We start from the raw sequence: 25,418 nt of genomic DNA, 5'->3' as shown, positions 1-25,418 counted from the left end.
ATAAAACCTCCTTTGCATTTCTTTACTTTGTTTTATTTACTTTGGCATGCCCCTGATTTTAAGGAGCTAATAATATGCTTGTTGAACTGGCCTGATTTAACACAACCTCATTTAATACAGCTTGAATCACACTAATTCAGATTATATTAATCCATATTAAAAACAAACTAATGACCGTTTAAAATTAGCATCATCAAATGTCATTTTCATCCTGACAGCCACATTGCTGCCTGCCACAGTCTCTTTTTTTAGTCCACTGGGAGGCACTAAAGTCGAAAATGTTCAAATTATTAACATAGTAGCTTTACACAAAACAAATGTGCTGATGTGTGTGTATAGCAGAAAGTATATAATAGTAGAAACTGTAGATATAGCCTTACCCGGCCTTTACGGGTTTTTGTTGTTGTTGCTAATTTCGTAAAGTTAGCCAGGGACGAGGAAGAAGATACAGAAATTAACAAGAAGCTTTTGAACGCAGCATTGACGTTTTTTAATGTGCTCCTCTTGACGCTACTTTAGCGCACTGACACGTAATTTAGCTAGCTTGCTAACGTTAAGTTAAATGACAAGTGGCTGGCCTAGCTAGTTGATGCTTTGGCTCATAGAAAAGCGTCGGCTGTCTTCTTTTTCTAAGCTAGCAGCTTCATTGTTTTAATAGCTCAAAACAACTCATAACTTGCATGACTTCAAAATGGTTGGGGACGACGTTCAGTTCCTGAATACCCTCAAGGGGAAACGCGTCAAACTTACCCTTAAGACTTCATCTTACCTCGGCGTCGTCCAGCGTATCACTGCTAACAAAACACTGATTTTGGCGGACGGTTAGTAAAATGTCTATCGTTTATTATGTATAGTTGGGATAACAATTCTGTCTTTCTGAAGGAATATGCTAAAACGGCACAAAAACATGTCTACATTCGTATCTAAACTAACGTTATATTAACTTGTGTGTATTGTTTCAGTTGTTCGTTGCAGTAATGGCTTCAAATGTCCTGGCTCAAAAATGTTCTTCGGGCATGAAATTCTGAATGGTTAGTTCACTCATGACAAGTGATATCTAAAAAGTGAAGGCTGAATATTTTTATTAAAAGTGACATGTAATTTTAATAACAGTGGAGTTTACCAATGAAGCAAACACTACCATTGGGTAAGTAATAAACAATATGCTTGCACACTGTGCTTGCCCTAATATGGCCATTGACTGTAACATGCAATGTGTTAAACAGAAATATTCATGACCACCAATTTGAAAAGCATTTGAATGTGGAAAAGTTTCAGCCATACAGGAAGACAATCACATTTGGTGAGTATGATAATAATTGAGTGTCTTTGCTAAAGCTTTAATCATACTCAAAATTCAGCATACTTCCAGCTTCAAGTTCATGTCTTCCAAACGGAAATCATTACTATTGAGAGGACCCTTTTTCACAGATGATGATGAAGATGAAGAGGAGTACATCAACTTTGTAGTCATTGATGAGTTTCATGAGAAGTTTGTGTCTGCTGTGAGTTGATTTAAAGTTATTTTACTGTTGCATAAATCACTTTAAATTACATACTTGTCAGTATGCAAATCTATATGGACAGTAAATCTAATGGTGGACACATTTACTGAGAACCTGTTGTCTCTAAATCTCTCGATAATATCTCTGCGTTCCTATCTGTCAGGTGATGCACATCAAGAAGCAGCATGTGATCGGTGTGGGCGCTGATGGAGTCGAGGTATTTAAGCATGGGAGACTGTGTTGGCTGCAGGTAAGAAGTTCTGCATTCCTGCTTTTTTTGAGTCCTTCTGTCCTTCACTTCTTACTTTTCCATCACAAGAATGAAAAGAAAAAGAAAATAACAAACTCTTCATTCATCTAGATTGCCACTAAAAGCAAGGTATACCTGTTTGATATTCTCTTACTTGGAGCTCGGGCCTTTAAGAACGGTCTTTCCATGATCCTGGAAAGTAAACGCATACTGAAGGTAAGCATTCTAAACAGACAATAGAAATACAGTTCAGTCACAGTGATGATTATTACCATCATATCTATGTTGATTGTACATTTTGTCCAGGTCATTCATGACTGCAGAGCCATTGCTGGATGTCTTATTGTTCAGTTTGGAGTAAAGCTAACCAACGTCTTTGATACGCAGGTACATGCAGTATGTACGGTGGCCTACGTTTTCTCCTGCGTGTTTAGGTGCGCTTACTTATTTCCTGCTTTTCTTTCTGCATGTGTGTAGGTGGCAGATGTCATGTGCTTCTACTCCGAGACAGGAGGTCTCCTTCCCGACAGAGTCAGTACTCTGCAGGAGGTGGTGAGTCTCCATCTGAAGGTGCCCTCCTCACAGCTTCTGTCCCTTCAGATGATGGCCCAGCTCACCAAGGTGCAGTACACTGTCTCCAATCCAAGATGGTTTCATTTACCGTGTAGTTGGATCTGTATGTACTGTAAGGGTGAGAATCAACAGAGGCCTCGAGATACAATATCATCACGATACTTATGTCACGATACGATATTATTGCGATTTTTAAACATATTGCCGTATATTGCAGTTTATTAACTATTTTCCAACTTTCCCAATTTCAAATGATGTCCCCAAAAGGAAACTTTGTCAACATCTGTTTTATCTAAAATGATAAATTTCTCTTTTGGTCCATCTCACTTAAAATGTTATTGCTGCAAAATGGGATTGTCAAGCAGACAAACTGACCAACACATATATAATAATAGATCAATCCTTGACGTCTGTGTATCGATACAGTATTGCCACGGAAAACATTGCGATAAAAAAAATTGTTTTTCCCCCACCCCTAATGTGCTGTAATCACTGGTGTGTGTCTTTATAGGAAGAACTGGAGATGTGGTGCAAGCGTCCCTGTCCTGTACCCCTGCTTAAGGTGATGGCTCTGTCAGTGATCCATCTTCAGCCTCTCAGACTGGTGCTGCTGGATACCGTCATGACCGACTACATGGCCTTGGTGGATTCATACCTCAACAGCAGCCACTACCAACCTGATGAATTGGAGCATGTTAGCATGGTGGGTAATTCACAAATTACACATTTCCAGGGCGTGAAAGCAAGTTGTCTTTGGTGGATAAATATTTTTTCCATTTTGGAAATGTGTACTTGCTAGCCACCATGCACACTCTATGCCCAATCAAGTAAAAGCAAAACCGCATCTGATTGGCTGCCGTTACACTGGTCTGCTTTAAGGTTTTTTTTTTTTTTTTAATCAGGTGAATCAAGATGTTTGTTTCATACTATGCATTCACCATTCACAGCAGACTAACTGCGTTTCTGTACAGGTGTGTAGGTGTCTTAGTTCCCTTACTGAGATTATTCAGATTTTAAACCGCTTTAATTTATGTATTGTCTTCATAAAAAAACTTTGCTGAAGCTCATTTAAAAGGTATTTTCACATGTTTCATGTTTACCTTAAAGGGGTGATAGAATGATTATATAGGGTATTTTACACTGTTCCTTAAGGTCTCCTAATGGGGTATGTAACACTGGTTGGGGTGAAAATTGCCCAAATGCTATTTTATTAGGCCCTTAACTACCCTGTGAATATGGCTCTATTTGGAACAAGAGCTTTTCTTCCAAATATGGTATGCTCATGAATATTCAGAATGAGCTACGCGCTGATTGGTTTGAGCAAACTACATAGAAACACATGGGAGACTCGACAGCAGGTCTCATTGCAAAGTTATACATTGTTTGTCGGGCTATTACGTTATTAAATTCACTTCGGAGACTTTTTTAAGCGAGAAATCAACTATATAAAGCTCAAATATGGGATGTTTTACGAACATTGATGGCTTATTGCAAATTTGGTAAGACTGTGTGTCGGAGTTCAGCTGCCGGTGCTGCCTGTGTTGCTGCCTCGCTGCACGGCCTGCCTTCCTCCACAGACCCCGGCCTGCTGTGAGGTAGCTGGAGCTCCGTCACGTCTGGCAGCCCACAGCACTCCATACCCGCGCAAAGTCACCGTTTTGGGGTTAATGGACCAAACGCTGCTGCGCTGACAGAGCTCCAGGGCCTGCAGCTCCCCTCTTCCTGCTAGCTAAATGGCCCGTGTGTGAGAGTGATAGCGCGGTCAGCGAGCTTGTTACACCAGCAATCTCTTACAACAGTTCCAGTTAATCTTGGCTGGCTGTCAGCATAACTAGCTATATTTACAGTTTGAATTTTGAAACATATCTCTAAAGGTCTTATAAATCTAACAACGGTGTCCGATTTCAAGTTAATACATTTTTGTGAAGATTAGGGGTTTCGTTATCTATGACTGTCCCTTCAATCCTAGCTATGTGTGGCTAGCTACAAATCACAGATAGTTAGCTTCATTTTTTGGTGTAATTTCTGTATATTTACAGTTTGAATTTCATCATGCCACCTATACAATATATTCCTAAAGGTCTTATAAAGCTAACAACGGTGTCCGATTTCAAGTTAATGAATTTTTGTGATCTGTGGGGGTTTCGTTAGCTATGACTATCCCTTCAATCCTATCTATGTGTAGCTAGCTACAAATCAGGGATAGTTAGCTTCATTTTTTGGTGTAATTTCTGTATATTTACAGTTTGAATTTCATCATGCCACCTATACAATATATTCCTAAAGGTCTTATAAAGCTAACAACGGTGTCTGATTTCAAGTTAATGAATTTTTGTGAACCATGGGGGTTTCATTAGCTATGACTGTCCCTTCAATCCTAGCTATGTGTAGCTAGCTACAAATCACGGATAGTTAGTAATATATCCCTAAAGGTCTTATAAAGCTAACAACGGTGTCTGATTTCAAGTTAATGAATATTTGTGAATTTCAGAGGAATTCTAGGAGGAGCTAGCTCTCATTGATAGAGCTACATCCAGCCGCAGGCTCTATCAATGAGACTCGCGGACAAGCGGCGTTTATTTCCCCAATCGTTTGTTTAAATAACTCAACACATTATAATTACACACATTAAAAGATTAACTGGAACCTGTGGTAACATATTGCTGGTGCAACAAGCTCGCTGACCGCGCTCTTACTCACACACACCAGGCATTTAGCTAGCAGGAAGAGGGGAGCTGCAGGCCCTGGAGCTCTGTCAGAGCACTAGCGTATAGTAGTTCATTTGCCAAAAACCGGTGACTTTGCGCGGGTATGGAGTGCTGTGGGCTGCAAGCCGTAACGGAGCTCAATCGAGCTCAGAGCAGGCCGGGGTGTGTAAAGGAAGGCAGGTTGGGCGGCGAGGCAACAACACAGGCAGCACCGGCGCTGAACTCCGACACACAGTCGGACAAAATTTGCAATTAGCCATCCATTTTTGTAAAACGGCCCATATTTGAGCTTTACATAGTTGATTTCTCGCATAAAAAAGTTTCAGAAGTGAATTTTGTAATGGAATAGCAGAGATCTGCGTGACCTAGCTAGATTCAGAAGACTACCTGATCTCAGGTCAGTTGTGTAGCCTATGTTAATGTTGGGGCGTGACTGTTCTCTTAAGGTTCCGGATTTTGAGATGCTTGCGTAAGCAACTAGCTTTGTTGAGATTCGCCCGTTTTCAGTGGCAGTTTCAAAATATGAGATTTTCATAGTAAAGGGGTGTCAGTGGGACTTTGAGCTTCTATGTATGTCCTATTTACCCACCGAACTGTCGTTATTCAACTATGACAGGGTAAAATTGGTTTTGCATTACATCACCCCTTTAATACAATATGCACATGCCAATAGTACATTTGAAACATTTTTTTCACTGAAATTGTTCCTCCTGTCCATACTGGCTTTCATGAGATCCCTTTCTGCTATGATTCAAGTGTAAGTGATGGAGAATAAAATCAACAGTCCTCATTCTGTGAAAAAAATATATTTCAAAGTTTAGTTGAAATTAATTTGAGGCTTTAACAGTCAGAGTAAGTCAAATCAGGTGAATGTCAAATTACAGTCCTCTGTTTGGTACACTTGACATTGTTTTATTGTGGTGATAGATAGATAGATAGATAGATAGATAGATAGATAGATAGATAGATAGATAGATAGATAGATAGATATTCATTCAGTGAAATGAGGACTGTGGATTTTGTCCCCCGTCTTTTACATTGAAATTGTGTTGGGAAGGGATCTCCTCACAGCCAGTATGGAGAGAAGGAACAATAGCAGCAACCAAAAACCACTTCACTGTTTGTATTGTTTCAAGACAGACTTGAAGAGAATGTGAATCTATCCTTAAAGCACATTCATTGGTCCACAAACACAAAAATCTTCCTGTTTGCATCTTAAGGAGAGTGTGTTGGAGCTGCCCAGAGAGCTCAGGCAGCTGGAGCAAATGCGTCGTGAGCGGCAGAAGCAGGCTGTAGACCACTACCCTGTCACAGAGGAAGGTCTGCTGGCACGCTTCAACCCCCGAACTCCGACTCCATCCCAGCCCTCACTTGTAACAGAGGAGCACGGCCAGACACAGGTAGAATCCGTTGAACCTGCAAATGTGGAATCCCCTTCACAAGTTGAACCTTTCCTTCACAAGCTGCCCACGAGCCCTCCAAGAGTCAACAATGTTTTGTCTGAGGATGTCCATGCCTCCCCTGACCCAGCAGCCACTGTATCAGACCTCAGGAAACAAATAGCTGTTACCAGTCCCCTGACACTTGGTGTAGGCAGAGGGCACACAGAGGTACTGATGGACACAATGGGAAGAGGAAGGCCCTTTGGGAAAGAGCAGTCATCCACCCCGGCCTTACTTGCCATAGGAAGAGGCTTCCTTCTCCAAATATCACAAGATCAGATCCCCAAAGAGATGATAACTCCTGGTAGGATGGGGGTGGTTACTTCGTGCCCCAACCGTATACTTGCCCAAGAAGTGACGTCCCAGCCTGGCCCCAGTGTTCATGACCTGCCAAAGGACACTTTTGGCATGACAGGAGAACAATTCAGATCGCCACCCAAGTCCACCCCATCTTCACTCATGCAGTCATTCTTGTCTTTCAGATACTAAAGGAAGTGTTAAAGCTATATAAGGACATGTATTACTGATGTTTGCGGTTCCATGTTTGTGATTTCTGACCAGTAGATGGCAGTAAATATTTTGTTTTGTGCTTTGTTTGATGCCAGGTGTTTGTGAAAAGACTTTATATAGGGAAAAAAATAAAAGATTCAGTGTTAATACCAGTTAAATCAAATATATTTGTATTATTTGCAGTGTTGGGCAAGTTACTTCCAAAACATAATATATTATAAATGACTAGTTACTGTCATTTGAGAGTAATTTTACAGTATTACTGTCTCTGAATTGTAATGCTTTACATTACTTTTGAGTTACTCTCACCAAAATAATAGCGGAAGTTTGCCTTGGCAGGTAGCTTGTGAATTTCACCACCAGATCAATAAAGTCTCCTCTTTATCCAGTTTAATACATCATAGATTATTCATAATATTTTGTATAATGAATATGCAAAGTAGCTAAAGCTATAAAAATAGAGAAATAAAACGTACAATAGGAGAAAATGAAAATACTCAAAAGTACGTTACTGTTGTATTGAAGTACGGCATAGTTACTTTCAATTTTATTTATAGTATCAAATCATCACGAGTTATCTCGAGACACTTTTCAGAGAGTAGGTCTAGACCACACTATAATTTACAAAGCCCCAACAATTACAGTAATTATGGGTAATAAAAATGCAATGGTATTTAAGTGTATCAAGCCTCAACATTAATTCCTGGCATGTTTCTACCTGTCAGCAGCGTGGACACACTGCTGTCCATCCGAGCTGACGTACTGTCACCTGTTGGGAGACAGATGTTGTCCGTACCGTCTCTGGTTCTGGCTCCGACCACGGGCACAGTGACGGGACATCTCGTTTCGACGCAGCGTAATAACTCCTGAAAATGTCCTGGAGACGTCCATCTCGCAAATGTATCCGTTTCTGCAGTCACCTTAAACATCGAATACAGAACCAGCAAATAATACAGCTTTTTTTGTTTTTTCTGTGAAGAAATGTTTCGCGGTGTTGGGGATTTCTTAAAAAAAAAAAAAACACTAAATTTTGCATTGTAACTCGCGTTACTGAGATTGTAACGGGTATATTATTACCAAAATGTAATTAGTAATGCGTTACTGCGTTACAGCAAAAAGGAATACATTACTGTAGTTGCGTTACTTTTGTAACTCGTTACTCCCAACGCTGATTTATTTGACAAAACTTATGCCTATCTGTTCCCATTTGTCTTGCATTTCGTAAGCATTTTGCCTCTAAAACCTTCTCAATTTAGTTTGAGTAATAATTGGTGTACCCCTAACAGCTAGATAATCTGTATGATATCAAAAAAAATGTAGGTGTTTATATTAGTTTGATTATCTTTTTATCATGCAGAACATGACAAGAAATACTTGCAATTATATCACAAACTACAAAATAACAGCTCCACATGGCCATAAAACGTTTATGTGCTAAGTGTGATTTATATCTGGTACAGCTTGGCTCCTGTATTGCAGTTAATTGATTGTGAAAAGCAGTGACAGGCATTGATGGATCTGCTGTTAATTGAGCAAAAACATTGCTAGCTGACAGACTTTTTTGATTACAGATGACCAAAGAAAACCATTAGTCTTGGCACAGACTTAATAGTGATCCTTCAGTCATTGCTGCAGTTCAGATGTACATGATCACAGGTGGCCAGCACCTGCCATGTTCTTCAAAAGCAGATCTTATCCGTCTAATTTGTTGCTTGAGGTGCTGTGCAGACTTTGCAGAGAGGCCCTGCATAGCCATTTTTGCCTGGATCATCAGAGGTTGGTGCCTGGGATCAAAATGAGACATGGACACAACAGCAGGGCATTGCTGCAGCGCAAATGGGGCCCCCCCCGTATTAATCGCATCTTATTGCTATGGTTATCTACATGTAGAGGCTTGGGCCCTTTCCAGAGCTTTCTAATTGAAAGCGTGAAACCGATAAAGTAGGATTTTAATTAACTGGGAGGCAGCCCGGCACAAAGCCTTGCATCTCTCTTAGCAACCAGCTCCTCCTCAGCTTCTGCTAAACACAAGGATGGATTCTACCCATATGCCTCCTTTAGCCCTTTGAAATGCTGTTGTTGCTCAATCTGTATGTGGGTGGGATTAGCAGGGAACAAAATGTTTAACACATGATTTTAAAGCTGGCCATTGAGGTTATCTTTGAGCTGCTCCACTCAAATCTTACAAAAGTGAATACCTTCCCACGACTTTATATGTAGACTTAACTGCGTTGACTTGCTCTGTATTTCTTTTTTAGGATTCACTACACATTGAAGTCTTGTATGGCCACAGAATGAGATCTAGTTTTATATATCTGCGTCACTCAACAGTGACTTTTTGAGGGGGGTGATGTGGAGAGGGGATGTGTCTCTGTGGGGCTGTTGAGGACAGGCTACTGTCATTGACAACCAGATTGGAGCTCTTATTTTAGAGGACCTTGCATTTCCTCTCCGTCACAATAATGCCTTATGTGCAGCACTTCCTGTTTCTCAGGCTTGGGAGGAAGGAACAGGGTGCTTGTCACACGGTAGTCACCGCTTCCTCCCTCCCTCCCCCACTCCCCCTGCTCCCAAACTTCAGACAGTGTTGTGTCCTTCAAAGGGGAAAGATGACTGCACCTTCAGCATCTCAGCAGGATGCTGCCGAGCTATTTTTAGACTCAAGTCGGAAAGGTAGTGAACAGACATAAACACAAACTTTAGGATGTCCAGCTGTGTTGATTTAGCATCCGAAAATGGTAATTCAACTGTGTTAGGCCAATTATTGTTTAGACTGAGCAGTAGGAACCTGGAGGCTTGCTGTTGGAAATAGGTCCCCCTGTAAACAATGATTATTACTTTAAAATATTACGCAGGTTTTCCTATGGACTGTTTTGAGCTAGACAGGAAAGTACAGATATTTTAATTTTTCGCAGGTGTTATTTCTGTACCGTTATTCAACCACACAGCATCAATGGGCAATTTAGCCATCCGGACACATGCCAGACTGCATTATTTATCACCTAGGTTTGTGGTGCCCTTCTGACAGCACCATAAACACCTACCCCACCGCCTTATTTACTTTCCACCATATTATTGTCATACTGCAAGGGCTTCAGTTGCCAACCAAAAGTAGAAGTGGTATTTTAAAACCGGCCAATGCTCCTAGGCAACCATCCCTCCTCTTAATCAGTGTTAGGCTACAGATTTGTTCATCATTAATAGGCTTTGTTCATTATTAAGAACTGAAGGATTCATTTAATAATACCACTCTCTTTAAAGGCACCTTGTTAGGATTGTCATGTTAGCTGGTTTGCACTCCTAAGCACATCATTAAAATTCATTGTTGAGTTTGCGGAGTAAGTGCATGATTCATATCACGGTGCATTTCTCTGTTGATGCTGAAAGCAGGGGAAAGCTGAACACAGTTTGGACCACTGAACTGTCAATAATCCGATTGAGAGCTTTTTAAATTTGTACTCATGATTGCGTCCTGCCACATGGACATTTCTCAGCTAATTACAAGCCTCATTTCATTGGATAGTTGCTTTAGGTGGCAGAGTTGGCTAGAAGCGACCTTTTTGATTGGCTTGTTGGAAAAACTTGATCCATCAGTCTTACCTGAGTAATGCGGCACAAAGAGGCAGATTGATAGGCCGTATTCAGCAGTTCACAACTGTGGCACAACAAATGAGACACGTGTCAACAAAATAATCTTAATTTCATTATTCATGTAACCACATGTAATCCCTTTTGTGTTCGTGAGCTGGGAGGAACATAATCAGATATCAGCTTCCACTGTGACACTGAACTATATCCCTGCAGCCAATCTTCCATCTGTTAGGAAAAACCTATTGTTGAATCCTGCTCAACCCACCCCCAACCACCACCACCTCTCCCTCTTTTTCTCTCGCATTACAAAATGACCCTCTTTTATACTCCCCTGGTCATATTCACTGGGCGAATTAATATTTAATGTGAGAAAGGCTGATCTATCCAGATGGCCTCTCAAGTACAGCAAAAATGAGAACAAAACACAACATTAATATTTCAGCCAGCCTAACTGACGGTATGTATGTATGTATGTATCCCCGCAGTCAGGAAACCCAACTCAGGAAGACTCCTCAATATGCACACATTCATTCAAACATACACAGATGGAGGCCCACAACATGCATCTTTATGAACTGCTGCGCCATGTTTACTCAGGCAGCGTGGAGCATCGGGACCTTATGGGGCCTCTCCAAAGGAACCAGCCGTATTGTGACCTTCAGCTGGGACAGATGAGCTCAGATAGAGGATGAGTGACAGGTGAGAGTGCCGACGAGAATGTGTTTGATGCATAGAGAGCGGGCCTGAGGAATGTCAGTCTTCAGCTGGTCTTGCTGTGCATGCATCAGTACAATATTAAACAGCGACGCTAGCAGCTTGGCTCTATGGATGTAGAGATATGTATGTATGATATATGTTCCGGAAACAAAAGAGGTAGTAGATGCTCTTTAAACATGGTCTAGATGAGCAAGAGAGCAAAAAGACTGAAACCTGTTGAGACACTCTCCTGTTTTTTTGTATCATTTATATAATAAGACTAAAATAGAATTGGAAGGAGTGAGAGAGAAGTTTGGACGGCATGCTCCAGTGCTGAAAATAAAGCCATTCACGTTGCAGGTAGTTCTTCAGTTACCAGAATATTTTAATCTGCCTGCTCTTTGTCGAGAAAAAGTTTGTCCTTTCAACCATAAACTCAGGGGAGGGAGAGGCCCGCAGAAAATCAGAAGAGCAGTTGAACGCTTCTGAGCATTTTGGCCGTCACTTAACCAACCACCGAGTAACTGGCCCGGCCACAGTCCCGGGTGCTCAGTGACTGCACTCTAGTTCTGGGGAGAACGTGACAAAAGAAGAGGAATGTGCAATGAACATGAACATGTGTCAATGAAAAGCATTCAAATTAATGATGCAAGCACCCCATCAAGCTTGTAATTTTCAGAAATAATATTTTTATTTTATTTTGATAAAATGAGGGTATTAAATTGTTCATAAATATGCTGACTTTGGACACATTTAAAAAAATGTGCGTGTAGCTATGATTAATCTTCTGCAGCAACATTAGGCAAAAGCTGTCCTGATTGTCTTGCATTGGTGGCTTTGAGAGATTTTCAGGCTTTGCTTGATTAAGAAAGGCCACTGTTAGTCAAAGGAAAAGGTGTTTATTCACCAGAAATTCTGGTAATTAGTTATTAAAATATTGGCTACCCCCTCAGCCACAAATGTCTTTCATTAAAAAAGATGGGAGATTAGCTTTTGGCAAGTTTGTCATAATTAAAGCCTGCATTGTGTAAGGTGTTTGTGTGTGCACGCACAGATGAAGGGGTAGTTGTAGCCACAGGGAAGGCCTGAAGAAGAAGGGATGGAGGGGGCTCCCTGTGGGTGGCTGAATTAGTGCCCGCTGGTTTGGCCTGGCAGCTGCTCTCTGAGCCTGGCACGCTGACAGCCTGGCACTGTGGTGCTGTGTTGTCAGGGCCAACTTGTAAGGGAGGCGGTAACGCCAGGCCCACCAAACACAAACTCTTTTACCAATGAAGGCTTTGTCTTCCATCCATACTTGCGTTACTTGTTATGGCAATATTATTGGATTAGTATGAGATTAAGTTGGGTAATTAAAAAGGGCAAATTACATTCATATCACAAGGGAAAATGCAAATGTCATCCTAAGTCGGTTATGACATTTAGCCATAATGAAAAATGTGACCATTATTCCTTTTTTAAGAAGTGTTGGTCAGGTGTCAAATTCAATGTGCTGTGCCTTGTCCCATGATTGGCTGAAGTAAAGACCATGTCTGTGTGATTCACTTCAGTAAAATTCAACTAAATTTAAACTGCTTTGTCAAGCACGCTCAACAAAAGCCCTAAATTGTAAATTAAATGTGATACACAAAGCAATGCCATCTGTTTTAACACATTCTTGTTACTGCGGTAATAATAAACCACCTTGTCAACATTATGCATTTCATTTATGGAACTCTTAGCCTGATATGATGATGAAGAAAACTTGTTGATGCCTTTTAAATCATGGACATTTTTAAACATATCTTTACTAATGTTTAATCTAAGGTGAGATATTTGAATTACTGTAATAGCCATTTATCCAGCTATTTCATCACCATTGTAGTGACATACTAAAAGTGTCATCATATATCTGCTGCAGGCTGCTAAAGGTGTTTATTGAGTCATAGACCACCCTTGTGTAGAGGGTTTCACTGGTGGGATTTGGGGCCTAGATTTGGGGCCTGGATGGGCCTGCCAGAGCCGGTTGGGCCTGTCTTGGCCCAGATGCAGCGGCTTCTGTCCAGGCATGGCACTGGGATATCTGTGGAGCCCAAACACACCAGCTGCTATCTCTGTGTCACAGACAGCTGTATCTGAATATTCATACAAAGCGCAGATTAATGTGTGCTTGTTTGGCCCCACATGGTGTGCCGTTGAACAGGCCAAAGTGTGAAAGTGCCCAAAGAAGTCATAAGTGTAAAAGCACTATGCCCACTGCAGTGTGAATTGAAAACTCCCACAATCCCTGAATCTAATCTCTGTCTGAGAGAGAAGGGCAGGATAGAAGGGAGCGTGTGGTGGATCAGGGTTGATCAGATCCATACAACAACAAAACAATGAGTTGTTTACCATCTATACCATTCAAAAACTGATTTTAGCTGCTGTGGCACATTGGCTCATTACTTTGATTAAATTATGGTCTTTTTAATGTCTGGTTATGGAGGGACCAGAGAGCAGCTGCCCATTGTTTTGTTTTTTTACTAGTGGCTACTCCTTTGGCTGTAATGCTTAAGCTTATGCTCAGTCCAACTTCTCTTTTGGTTGATGCCGTTCATCTCACGCCAGTAGGAGACGAAGACTCACTCACACACACATTCACATTCAAAGCAATGGCCACCTTAAACAAACTTGGCTTGATCAACCTTGGCCTTCTTTTTAAATTTGTTTTGGAGGGAATTTAGGTGGGTGTTTGATAAAATAATCTGCTGGCTGATGGCAATAGAATCTGTGAATGTGTATTATTGAGTGTTTTGAGACTGGAGTTCTATAAACTGAGCAGATGGTCTTTACTTCCCTGCCTGAATAGGTGGAATGAACCAGTGGGCACACAGAGGGAGATTTGTGGGTAAACTGTTTTACCTCCCCTCTCTTTGTGTTGTAATGGGGAAGGCAAAATGGTTGCTAACTGCTGACAGACAATGGCTCGGCCCTAATGAGAGCAAAGTGTTTTGGTGCTGCTGGTATAATGAGGATGAACTGAGGCAGCTAATTATTGCAACCATCTGAAGGTATCAGAGCCAGACTAGCCTATATTTTATTTAAATCATAATACACTAATGTTATTGTTCTATTATACAGAACCACATGTAGGAGGTGTGTGAGGGCAGATGTGCTTGTGTAGCAAACTGAAACAGAAAGGAGTATCTTTTTACTACAGTGAGCTGTCTACTGTATGCTAATCAATCACAGGATAGTAAAACCATAATGTGACGGGATGTGTAGCTAATTTGCTCAGGCAGGTGTGCTACAGCCCTTATCTGCTGTCCCGCCCCCTTGCTGACCCTGAGAACCAGTTAGGCTGACACAATACCATTAACACAAGCTGTAATACCCACAGGTTGCGAGAGCTTTCATTCTTACTGGTGAGGATCTTCGCGGCAACCATGTTTATCTGGTGGATGTCTTGGTAATTTATGGAGGAAATAGTGTGTGGGTGTTCCTTTCCCATTCTACCCAGTGTCCTTTACTCGCCCACACCTAGATCCCTATCTGTAGTGTCTTAAAAGCACATTGGTAATTGTTACTACACTAAATTAACAACCATGTTTTTGAATAAACCGCCATTTTACTGCTGATCCCTACAATTCATCGATCATTTTAATGTGTTTATTTTTTTTTTCAATCTATGATGCATGTCATTATTCCACTGCAATCGCTCTGTAAGGCGCTGGATTTTTTGCCTCCAGGACTTGATTGACTATTGGTTGATTACAGAGTGGGTTATATCCTTGAATAAGCAGTATACACTCACCTCATCAACAACAAGCTTGCAGTGATTGCTGTACCAATGCCCAGCCACATTGGATGGATATAGAAATGTCATTTTTCACTGTGGAGAAACAGCCATCTTTGACATAAGCGGAATGCCTATGGAGCAACATTTAGCCAGATGGTGAAACTCGTTTTTTAAATGAAATTATAGAACTAGTTCAAGTTGACTTCCTCCATGAGAAGTTAGGGCTTTCTAGCCTCCAGAGGTCACTTTTTTCATTCTCCCTTACATAGAAAAAAATGCTTTATATTGTGTAAATAAAGATAACAGCCACATGCTATTTCATCTTTTGAAATTTATGGTTGCAGAGTGTGGGTGTAACAGAGCTCACAGAGCCCTAAAAGGATACATTTTTGCAGAGGCTTACAGTTTCCCATCAAGCACTTGCGCTCTGTGGCGGCAGGACCAGAGCACTTTCCTGTCATTATGAGGACTTCAGAGGAAAAAGAGAAGCAAAATGGTTTCCAGGTTTTACTTTAATCTGAAAAAGGAGGGGTGAGAGGAGAGGTGGGGGGGCTCGGCCACAGGTAGCTCCGTCAACTGTGAAGAGACACTGGGCTGTAGGAAACCATGACACAGAAGTAGTGTGTCAAAGTGACATGACATGATACATAAAAAAAAGCTCTTCCCTGCTTTGCCCTGCACAGAGAGACACAGCATGCACATGCACACAAATGTATTGTATTTGGGACTAACTGAACATATTTCACTACTAAGATTATAAGTGATACTCCAGTCTTTCATGCATTACTCTCAGGTTGTCAACCAGAGCAGCCATTAGAACAATGACCATTGTGATGTCTGACAGCAGCCAACCCCAGCAAATATATGAGTTATACCGGTGGATGACACCCATATGGGGGGAAATGGGTGTAGATTAGGAAGGGAAATGACACAATGTCGAAATGTCATTGTTCAACAAGTAAAACAACAGCAGGGGTCCAGAGTTTCAGTAGGTTTAATGTCAGTGGGATTTAATAGTAACATGACATTGCGGTTTCCTTTTCTCTGGTCTTTTCCTTTTTGCTGTTTTCATGCTAAACAATAATGATACATGTATGTCTAAATGAATTAAACACTTCTAAAAGGTGTGTATTAAACACTAGTGTAACCTTCCAATTCAGCATACTCAGCAGGCAATGTGGGTCCTCCGGCAGGATTCCCACATTGTCCCCTGCCTTATTGTCTGAGGAGGAGACATGTTGTCTAGAGAGGGTCCTGTTCTCCTTTGTGCCCTGATAGGTTTACCAGCAGCAGCATAGAATAAGGAGTCACTCGCTCCATAGGACAAACAGGAACCAGTCTGAATGTGGCCCTGATGCTTATCTGTTTCTCTCATGACTAACTGTCTGTGCTTTGGAAATTAAATGTCACTAATGCTATTTTGACAGTCCTTCGAATTAGACTATTTAACTCCGAGCCTGTAGAGCAAGAAAAAAAAAGTTTGAGGGAAATATTTCTTGCAGAGAGTTGTACGCACAGATCATTGGCTGTGACCATCCCTCTGTCTCAATTGCACGATGTCCACAAAGTCCAAATCCTTTGTTGATATAATTTATTAACATCCTTGCATCATGTCTCTTTCTAGTTTTTGCACCTGCAGTGCTTCTGATATTTGACCACATCCAAGGCTTACAAAGTACCCACCTCACACACTTGAGATATCCAAAGAGCTCTGAGCCAAACCGGCAGTCATGTTCCTTTTGAATATTGTTTCTCCAACAGACACACCCAGCATCACACAAAACATCACCAGCTTTAATGTTGTCATCCTGTCATCTTCCCCTGCACAATACTGGGTGCCATGGTAACCATTTTTTAAGGAGATTGATGATGGGACAAAATAGGCCTGGCAGGAGGGTTCCAGCTTTACTAGTAAGTTATGAGTTTGACTATCTCTATATAATATGGAGAAGAAATATGGGGAGATCATAATTTTAAGGTTATTTTTTTTTAAAGATTATTTTTTGGGGCTTTTCCCTTTGATAGTGGATAGACCGGAAAGGGGGAGATAGATGGGGGATGACACGCAGCAAAGGGTAGCGGGTCGGATTCGAACCCGCGCCGCTGCAGGACTCAGCCAACATACTTACCAACTTACTGGGTGAGTAATGGCCACCCCATTTTAAGGTTATTTTTATGGCATTTTTTACTTTTACTTGACAGTAGTGAATGACAGGCATCATGGAAGAGGGACTCAAACTGAGGACATTGAGTTTAAATTGTGTGTTCTAGGCCTCTAGCCAAACCCTTACAAAGATTTTATCAAAATTAAGAGAGGTAAATAAAATACTGCCAAGAAAAGTAACAGTGAAAGCAAAAGTAAATTAGAGAAGAGCCAAAAAGTACTGAATCCAAAATAAAGTATGTCAATTGTTCTGGTGATGAGCTTCTATTTGTAATGATTTTCAAGTCCCAAAGGGTTCATTTTTGCTGATAAGGAAATCAAGAGATGCAGAGCTAAACAAATGCACACACATTCCAAATGAGGCATGCAATATTTGTTCCTGTGCAAAACTGGAAGCACTCCTGTGATACATTGTGACATAATTAAAAGCAAACATGCTTAGCTTTGCATAAACAATCAAAGCTGGAGAACAATCCATTCTCTTATAAGGGAGGAACTTCCTTCTGATTTCCCCTACACTTGTAGGAATACTGTTATTTTACAGTGGGGGGAAGTTGTTTTCGTAAGGAATCGCAGTCATTTTTCACACTCCTGATGACTGCCAGAGTCCCTTTTTCCCTCGCTTTGCAACATTTCCTTATCAAAGCAATTTCGTAAAACGGTTACTTATTTGGCTTTATATCAAAAGCCGTGTGAGGTTCTGTGTGTATCGGGCTGATCTCAAGGTTGTTTGCTAGTTGGTTCCCAGCATAGTTCAGCCTGGCATGAGGTAGCGGCGAGCAACCCAGCTGCAAACAGGGCCTCACTGTCCAGGGGGGAATGACTACAGGCATAGTTTGGGGTGGGGGTGGGGGTGGGGGGTTCCCATGTCACAGCTACAAGCATGCTGATGATGTGGACCTATACACCATGTTTTTATTTTGTCCTCCTCTGACAAGCGTCTTGACTCTTCAGAGACCTTTAATTCCTGGTCCCACTCTGCTCACTGTCAATCTCTGCATCCCCGGGGGTCATTCCCATCCATGGGAACATTGGTTTTGACAGTAGGATTCCCGGAGGGTATGGCTAAGGGTAGATCTTGACAGAAAATCACAGCGAGGCCAGAAAGGCATAGTTTTGTAGTTTAAAAATTCTCTGCTGCAGCCAAACTGAGGCGGTTTGAGGTTACAGGCGTTGTTTCGTAAGGATACGACACTCGTCCTGCCCGTGGCTCACTGTATGGACAGGCCACATGCTCCTTCCGGAAGACCTAGGGAGTAGAAGGATGTGTCAACTCTCCCTAGAATAGATCACTGCTGTGGAACCTTGATGATATAGGTGAGAGCATAAGGGCTGATTAAGAGCCAGGATGTGCGTGAGACATCCTCTGATGTTCAGGAATTCCCTCATTAAAGAGGGTCATGTTGATGGTCATAGGAATCAGCCTGCGGAATAAACAGGAGTGGTGCTTCCAGCAATTTCAAATAAACACACTTTTCATTTAGTCAACATGGAAGTGGTCTTAACAAGTGTACATTTTTTAAATGTACCATATCCTTTGAAGTAGGCCTACAATTTGTGTAGTTCCCTTTGCATGACAGGGTAAATTTGCTTAAGTAAATGTACAATTTAGTCCATATACTGTAGTCCATACAACCTCTCACTGTACATCAGCTTGTCACATAAAGTGATGAATAAGGCAATGCCATGGAATTGACATAGCATCAAGCATTCTGAGTAAAGCGTAAAATTAGAAAATGTCTTCCAGTTAGCCGATAGTTAAGCGTTCTGGATAATATTTTTTTTGAAATAGCCTGAATTGCAGCAATTACAGAGACCATTAACATATCTGTTCAGTGTATGGTTCAGTGCTGGGGCCACATCAGGGCCCTGATTTTGTTGTTGTTTTTTCCCTTTCCTGGCTCTCCCCCTTTCTCATGTCTGACAAATTGTTTCCAGCTAATTTACGATGGTCAAACTGCAGGAGAACAATACCCCGTGGACGTAACGTGCCGCAAGCTCTACCACATGTCCCAGAGAAGAGCGAGGAGCTCGCAGGAAACACTTTCTGAGATAACAAGATAGTAAGGAAAGCAGGGCCACTGAAAGGCCATGCAGAGGGAAGGATGGCCGACTGACTATGGAGAAAAATGTCCATTGAGAGGGGTTCTCTTTAGGTTGACTACCAAAACTGAGCATCACACAGAAATATTGTACACATCCTCGAACTGAACTGTAAAAAGGATGTTATAACCAATAGTCTATGACACAAGATTCTGTGTTATTGAGTCATAACTGAGCTGATTGAGATATGAAATGATGGGTATTGTCCTTGCTTCATTGAGTCACTTGGCTGACCATCAGAGTCTGTGACATCAGACCAGCTAAAGCCTCGCCAGGACAAACAGATCTCCACCAACGTGATGGGGCAGCGGGGAACGACCCCTGCAACCAAGCAGAGAGCCAAACGGGTGCATTGTATACACACTCTGTCTATGACGTACACACACACAAAGCTCAGCCGTGCCTCCTGGTGAGAATAAACATTTGATAAAACAGTTTAGATGTGCATCTGCAGAGGTCGATTACATGTATTTAGCCCAGATAATCATTTCTGGATCATGTGTACTATAATTACAGACAGCATCTGTGCCTGGCCCACCTGCAGCCATTACCATGAATGCCAAGCAGCAATTTAACCGTAATTATATCAACAGGGAAAAGGAAACATTCAGCAGCAGTACAACTCAATATCTTTACTATTAAAAATGCTGCTGTGTTGAGAGGAAAAGCACTGTCTCAACAGGATTCCTGGAATAATGGACGACCAGAAAGCGGTGCATGAAAACGTTTAAAAACCCTGACCCCCTCCCAGGCAGATCAGTGTTTAAATCTTGCCAGCTGGGTAAGGGTTGAGCAATACAGGTGACATGGAGGACCGCAGGATCAAGGTTACCAGTCAGCTAATTGATGAGCTTATTTGTTTTCACTGAGCCCAAGTACAGGCATTAGGAAAAAAAGGAAAGCAGTCTTCAAGGATGCTTTCCTGTTTGTGCTGTCAGGACAGTGGTTAGAGGTCAAGCAGAGCTTTGATTTATTTTTGCTTATTAAACGGATCCCTCAGTTTGACAGTGAGCTCCAGGTAGGTTTCTCCTCTAAACAGTTGTTCTAGTGGGAAAGGAGAAATGGGAAGTGGCAAGCCCTCTTAAGATCAATGAATGAGTTGGAAAAAGGAGTGGCCCAGGGCAGCCAATAGTGGCTGGGCCACAGGGAGCTGCAGGGAGATAACGTAAACAAGGAAACCACCTGATGTGAGCGGGGTCAGATGAATGCTCAGCCCTCTGCACAGGCAGGTGCTTCCTGAGTCCTGCTCTCTCAATCAGTTGAGCCTCACTTGCTTTCTGTTTTCTTAATCTGCCGCAAAAGGTTTTCCTAAAAGTATAATTCATACCTTGATAGCAAGGTTTTCACTGGAGCCAAATGCAAACATACAGGGGCAGTAAAAAGCAGAGTGATTTGAGATTCACTGAAGTGGTGACGATCATACAGGCAGTAAAGATACGAGCAGCTGGCTGTCACTAGGATAGCATACAGTGCATAAGGGTAAGGGTGTTTTGCAGTGTGTGTGTCTGTGGCTGCAGATAAAGGACCTGCACCTTTGATAGGTATCAGGATCAGGTGAAAACTGGAGATTGCAGAGACAATGTGTTTCCAGTTACAGATGCACAACTTGCACCAATTGAGAATATATATCTTCAAATCCAAGCTCACCTCTCCTACTGCTCTTTTTTATTCTCTTTCTTTCTTTTTTACTTTGCTGGTTGGTCTGGGATTGTTTTGTGCTGTCCAATGAGGAAGGAAGTCGGTGTGAGAAAGTGCCTGTTTTTTTGGGACCAACAGGAATTGGCCTCATCACAAGCGGTTCCTTTTTTTGCCGCTGGAACAATGCACTGGCGTCACACCCCTCGACTGGACTTCGGCATTTCACATGGAAAAATGTTCCCAGAATTCCGCTCCCAGGCTCGGGGTAAGGCCGAGGATGGGGCGAGGGTGAGAGGGCGGGAGGTGGAGGGCGGAGGGTAACGGCTGTTAGCGGAGTTGGTGACACAAAGTGACCAGTGGACACTGGTCACTACCACAACCAGGGAAAGTAAAGTTCCACTTCCAAATTATGACACGTCAACAAAAGCAAAAAAGAAATCTTTATACTTTAAGTGCAAACCTTGAAAGGAGCAGAGTCATCACAATATGATAAACTCTTCACGGTCCATCATGCACTCAGCAGTATCAATTTCTAGCTTAAGCTTTTCAAATGGAACCCTACACAATAAAATCATGATTATTTCAATTTTACATTTTCCTCCAAGCTTTAGCAGACCTGACCTTGTAGTACCAAGGCAGAGTCTCACTACACAGATGAAAGGCTCAGTTAGTATTGTGTGACATGTCAGCTGAGTGCTTGTTAGCCTCTTAGCCTGTTAGGCTCTGCATGCTATTCCTAGCGTCCACAGAGTAGCATCAATTTGGAAGCCACTGCTGAGATACATTTTCATTTCTTTTGTTGCAAAACACTACTTTGACTTGATGGTATTGGGACCTGCCATGTATAGCCTTAAAACTTTATGTAATATGGTTGGCATCACAGTATTGCACTGCACTGTTTTTTTGGTCTGGTCCTACAGCGTAGGGCTGCAAGATAAACAAATTGACCAAATGTGCTGGGTCTGCACTTATACTATCAGTGTTATTCATCACCCTGGCTAATAAATCATAATGGACTGTATGAGAACATCAACTCTGAGCACAGAAAGATTAATATGCATAGTACAGTCAAGTATTCATCTAAAACCATTAGAAGTACTCCAGCTTTAAAAGAAAACAAAGAAATCCATATGTGTGCATCAGGAGCGGCATATCATTATGTCACTGCGCCACTGGAGGCAGATGAGTAATCACTCCTCATGCACATTCATTTTCCACACTTTTTTCCTCATAAGGAAGAGCACAAAGTGTGAGCATTGCGCAGTGTAATGCATTTTTGAAACAAGGGAATATTAAAAGTATGACATCCAGGGTAGGAGTATGATCTAGAGCACATAGTTCTTGAGAGATGTCAGATATTGGACAGAGACATGAAAATTGGCTATGAGAGCCAAGTCAGAGGGGTACGAACTGTTGCAACTTGGGACTCACAGGCTCAACTTGGAACAACACTCCACGGCCATTAGGCCTGGCAGCGAGGGAGCTCCTCCTGGGTGACATCTGAAATAAAATAAGGCTGAATGCATCACTGCTGCAGTCTGCTGGTTAGACTCTGTGAGAACATATTCATCACTATAAACATGAAGCCCTTTGACACAATCTCATCAGTGAAGATCCAACCTCAATGAGCCTTTACTAGACAAACAGACTGCACCCAGACTCCTCACCCCACCAGGCTCCCACTGATAGAATTAATCAAAGCACATCCAGTCTGCCCCTGTTGAGGCTGGGTAAGCATGGACAGAGGCCTAAGTGATGTCAAACATGGCATGAAGCCCACTCGCTCATTGGCCACAGGAACACAAACTGGCCGTGGAAACGTATACATCTTCCATATGTGCGGTACACTGCTGGTAATATCATGAGGAGGCTTTAGGTCGACTCGGAGAGCAATCTCTCTACACAAAAGGTTTTGCATCTGTTGTTTGTCCTGCAGAGTGGAGATGTGTGTATGTACACAGTGAGCAGTTATGAGGTCAACTACAGTTCAGCAAGCTAAATGGAATCCAAACAAAAGGTCTCATTTCACGCTGATGACTTTTGGTAGGGCAAAGAAAAGGTCTTGCACAGGCACAGAAAACAACACAAGTGGGGTTCATTAGAGCCCTCACACGCTGTCTTACCTTCACACATCCTCATGCGTTACTCTAAAACGCAACACTCCCACACACACCACCAGCAATGTCCCAAGAATCTCTGTTCGTGAAATCGGAAGTTAGGAAACTGCTCGTGCATAGGCCAAATGGGAAAAGGAAAAATAGGAATTTCAAATCGTCGAAGGAAATAACAACAGACCCTCCAAAAATACATCTAGATCCGTCTATATAAATAAACAATACTATAGTGTACTGTACTGTAGAGGTCATGTGTCCCTAGCCAGGAAGTTGAGGAAGAAAACGCAGATAAGAGATCATTAAGTCTTTGGATAATTAAACCAGAATCACAGGCTCTTATCACACCAAATCACAGCATCTAACAGCGTGGCATGCCAAGTTGAAATCACTAGATGCTAATCACGCTGATGGTGTTCAGTGATTATGTTAAATTCCCCCTATGGTGACATTGAAGCCAAAATCCTTTCAACTTTGAAGATTCTTATTTGCTTTTACTTTGATGAAAATTTCCCCTAATTCACACATCCAAGCAACTTCTGTAAAAGACAAATAATAAATGCTATTTCAAACTGCCTGGGGCACATCTGTGCTACCAAAACCACTTGAGGACACAGAGACCCCACTGTGCAGCACATAAAGGGAATGCACAAGTTCACACCTTATACTTACAGGTAGATCAGTGTGTGAATTGTGGGTTAGTGAGGGTTCATAGTCTCTCAGGCTGATCTTCCTGATATTCTAATGGTGCGGTTTAAACAGCCCTTTTCACACCAGCAGCTCTTCCCTCTCCTTCATTTATCTCTTTCCTTTTCCTGCTATGAGGTTTTGTCTTGCGTAAAGCAATGATGCTTTGACTCTGGCAGGGGAGGATTTCCTCAAGGCTACAGTAGCTTCTTACACACACACACACACACACACACACACACACACACACACACGCACGCAATTAGTCTAGTAATCACTCAAGAGCTTGCTCGGACACAAAAACATGTTTGGGCTTTCATGTGTTGTGCCTGGGAGTGTCCTTAACATATTTATTTTCTAAGTGCAACACGAACAGCAGCAACAGGGGGACAGTGGCAGAAAAACACTGTAAAATGGAAATGAATTTGCTTAACCCTCTGAAGTGAAGCCATTTTGTCCAGTCTTTTGTCCGCCTGGTCTCCTTGTGTAATAATGCTTGTATAACCTCAACCTTGTTATGCAGAATCAAGTTATAGACATCATTTCTTCTTTCAGGATATGCATGCTGCAGGGATGTCACATGAATGTATAAATTGTTAAAGGACTATAAAGACAAAATAAAAGACTAAAACATAAATGAAATCTCACAGAAATGTGTTGAAATCACACAGAGAACAATAATGACTTTTTCTTTTGGCTTTTGAAAAGTGTTCTTCTAGGTTGGCAATCAGGGGAAAGAGAAATAAACTCTGTAACTAACAAAAATATAAAACAGTTTAGGTTATTCCCTATAAAAGTCCATACGCTTTTATCCAAAAAGTTAGTTGTGTCATCTTCAATGAATTATCTGTCTGCTATTTGACATCAGTAAGCCAAATCACACTCATTTCAGCCTGCAGGCTTCTTTCTGCCGTCTCACCCAGGCCTTTGTATTCTCCCAATACACACAAACAGACCTAGTAAAGGCCCTCCACCAAGGGCTCTCTATTCGCTGAGCCAACTCTTTGAGCACATTTCTTCATGTGATTGGTCAACAAAGCTGTCAGTCAAAGTCATGGTCAAAGGGACCAAATCAAAGATGCCTGCTGGCTAACAAAAATACATCGCTGTTTGGTACTAAACACAGTAAATCGTAGATTTATCGCTCTGGAACTGCGTGCACAGTCTCCACACAGTCTCCGACAAGTCTCCGTCTTCCCGGCCAGATTTCTAAGCTTCTGGAAGGGCTATGAAAACACAGAAGAGGTCTCAGGAAATGAAACGTTGAATGAAAGTTGATTTTTGGATTCATAATCATTTATACACAAAGACACTGTAATGACACTGTAATGCCATGATGGATTAAAAAAGCTTCTGGATGGGCTACAATTGTCAGAGGACCTTGATGAAACGGTGCTTTTCTCTGCTTCTAAACAACAACAAAAGTAAGTATATACACTGTATTGATCTGCAGATATTAAATAAAACATATGAAGTACGTGTTTTCTGTCGTCTGCGACAGCGCCGACCTCTTTATGCTGGATATGTCATTATTCGGTTGGAGTGACAGATGTGGTTATGCCTATCGCCCCTGTTGACACTGACATGTGTCAAAGGTGGAGCTGGTCGGTTAGGATCAGTATCAAGTATTGAAAGGGTAGTTGGGGTAGTCACAGTCCCTGCCTGGTGAGAGGGAGGTATGTGATG

General features: G+C 41.8%; 1 protein-coding gene across 1 annotated transcript; it reads left to right on the top strand.

Annotated features, from left to right (window-relative positions):
- Positions 1–289: 289 nt before the first annotated feature.
- On the top strand, positions 290–7,151 carry exd1 (exonuclease 3'-5' domain containing 1). The gene is made up of 11 exons (XM_028566064.1): positions 290–821; positions 963–1,031; positions 1,114–1,147; positions 1,227–1,303; positions 1,432–1,505; positions 1,669–1,755; positions 1,867–1,971; positions 2,062–2,142; positions 2,233–2,376; positions 2,840–3,031; positions 6,257–7,151. Exons 1-11 carry the CDS (start codon positions 692–694, stop codon positions 6,965–6,967), a joined length of 1,704 nt encoding a protein of 567 aa, XP_028421865.1. The 5' UTR covers positions 290–691; the 3' UTR covers positions 6,968–7,151.
- The last annotated feature ends 18,267 nt before the right edge of the window (positions 7,152–25,418 follow it).

This window comes from Perca flavescens, chromosome 20 (genome assembly GCF_004354835.1).
Source record: "Perca flavescens isolate YP-PL-M2 chromosome 20, PFLA_1.0, whole genome shotgun sequence".
NCBI classification, from domain to species: domain Eukaryota; kingdom Metazoa; phylum Chordata; class Actinopteri; order Perciformes; family Percidae; genus Perca; species Perca flavescens.
Note: the sequence above shows the minus strand (reverse complement) of the source record. Positions and strands in the feature narration are given on the sequence as shown.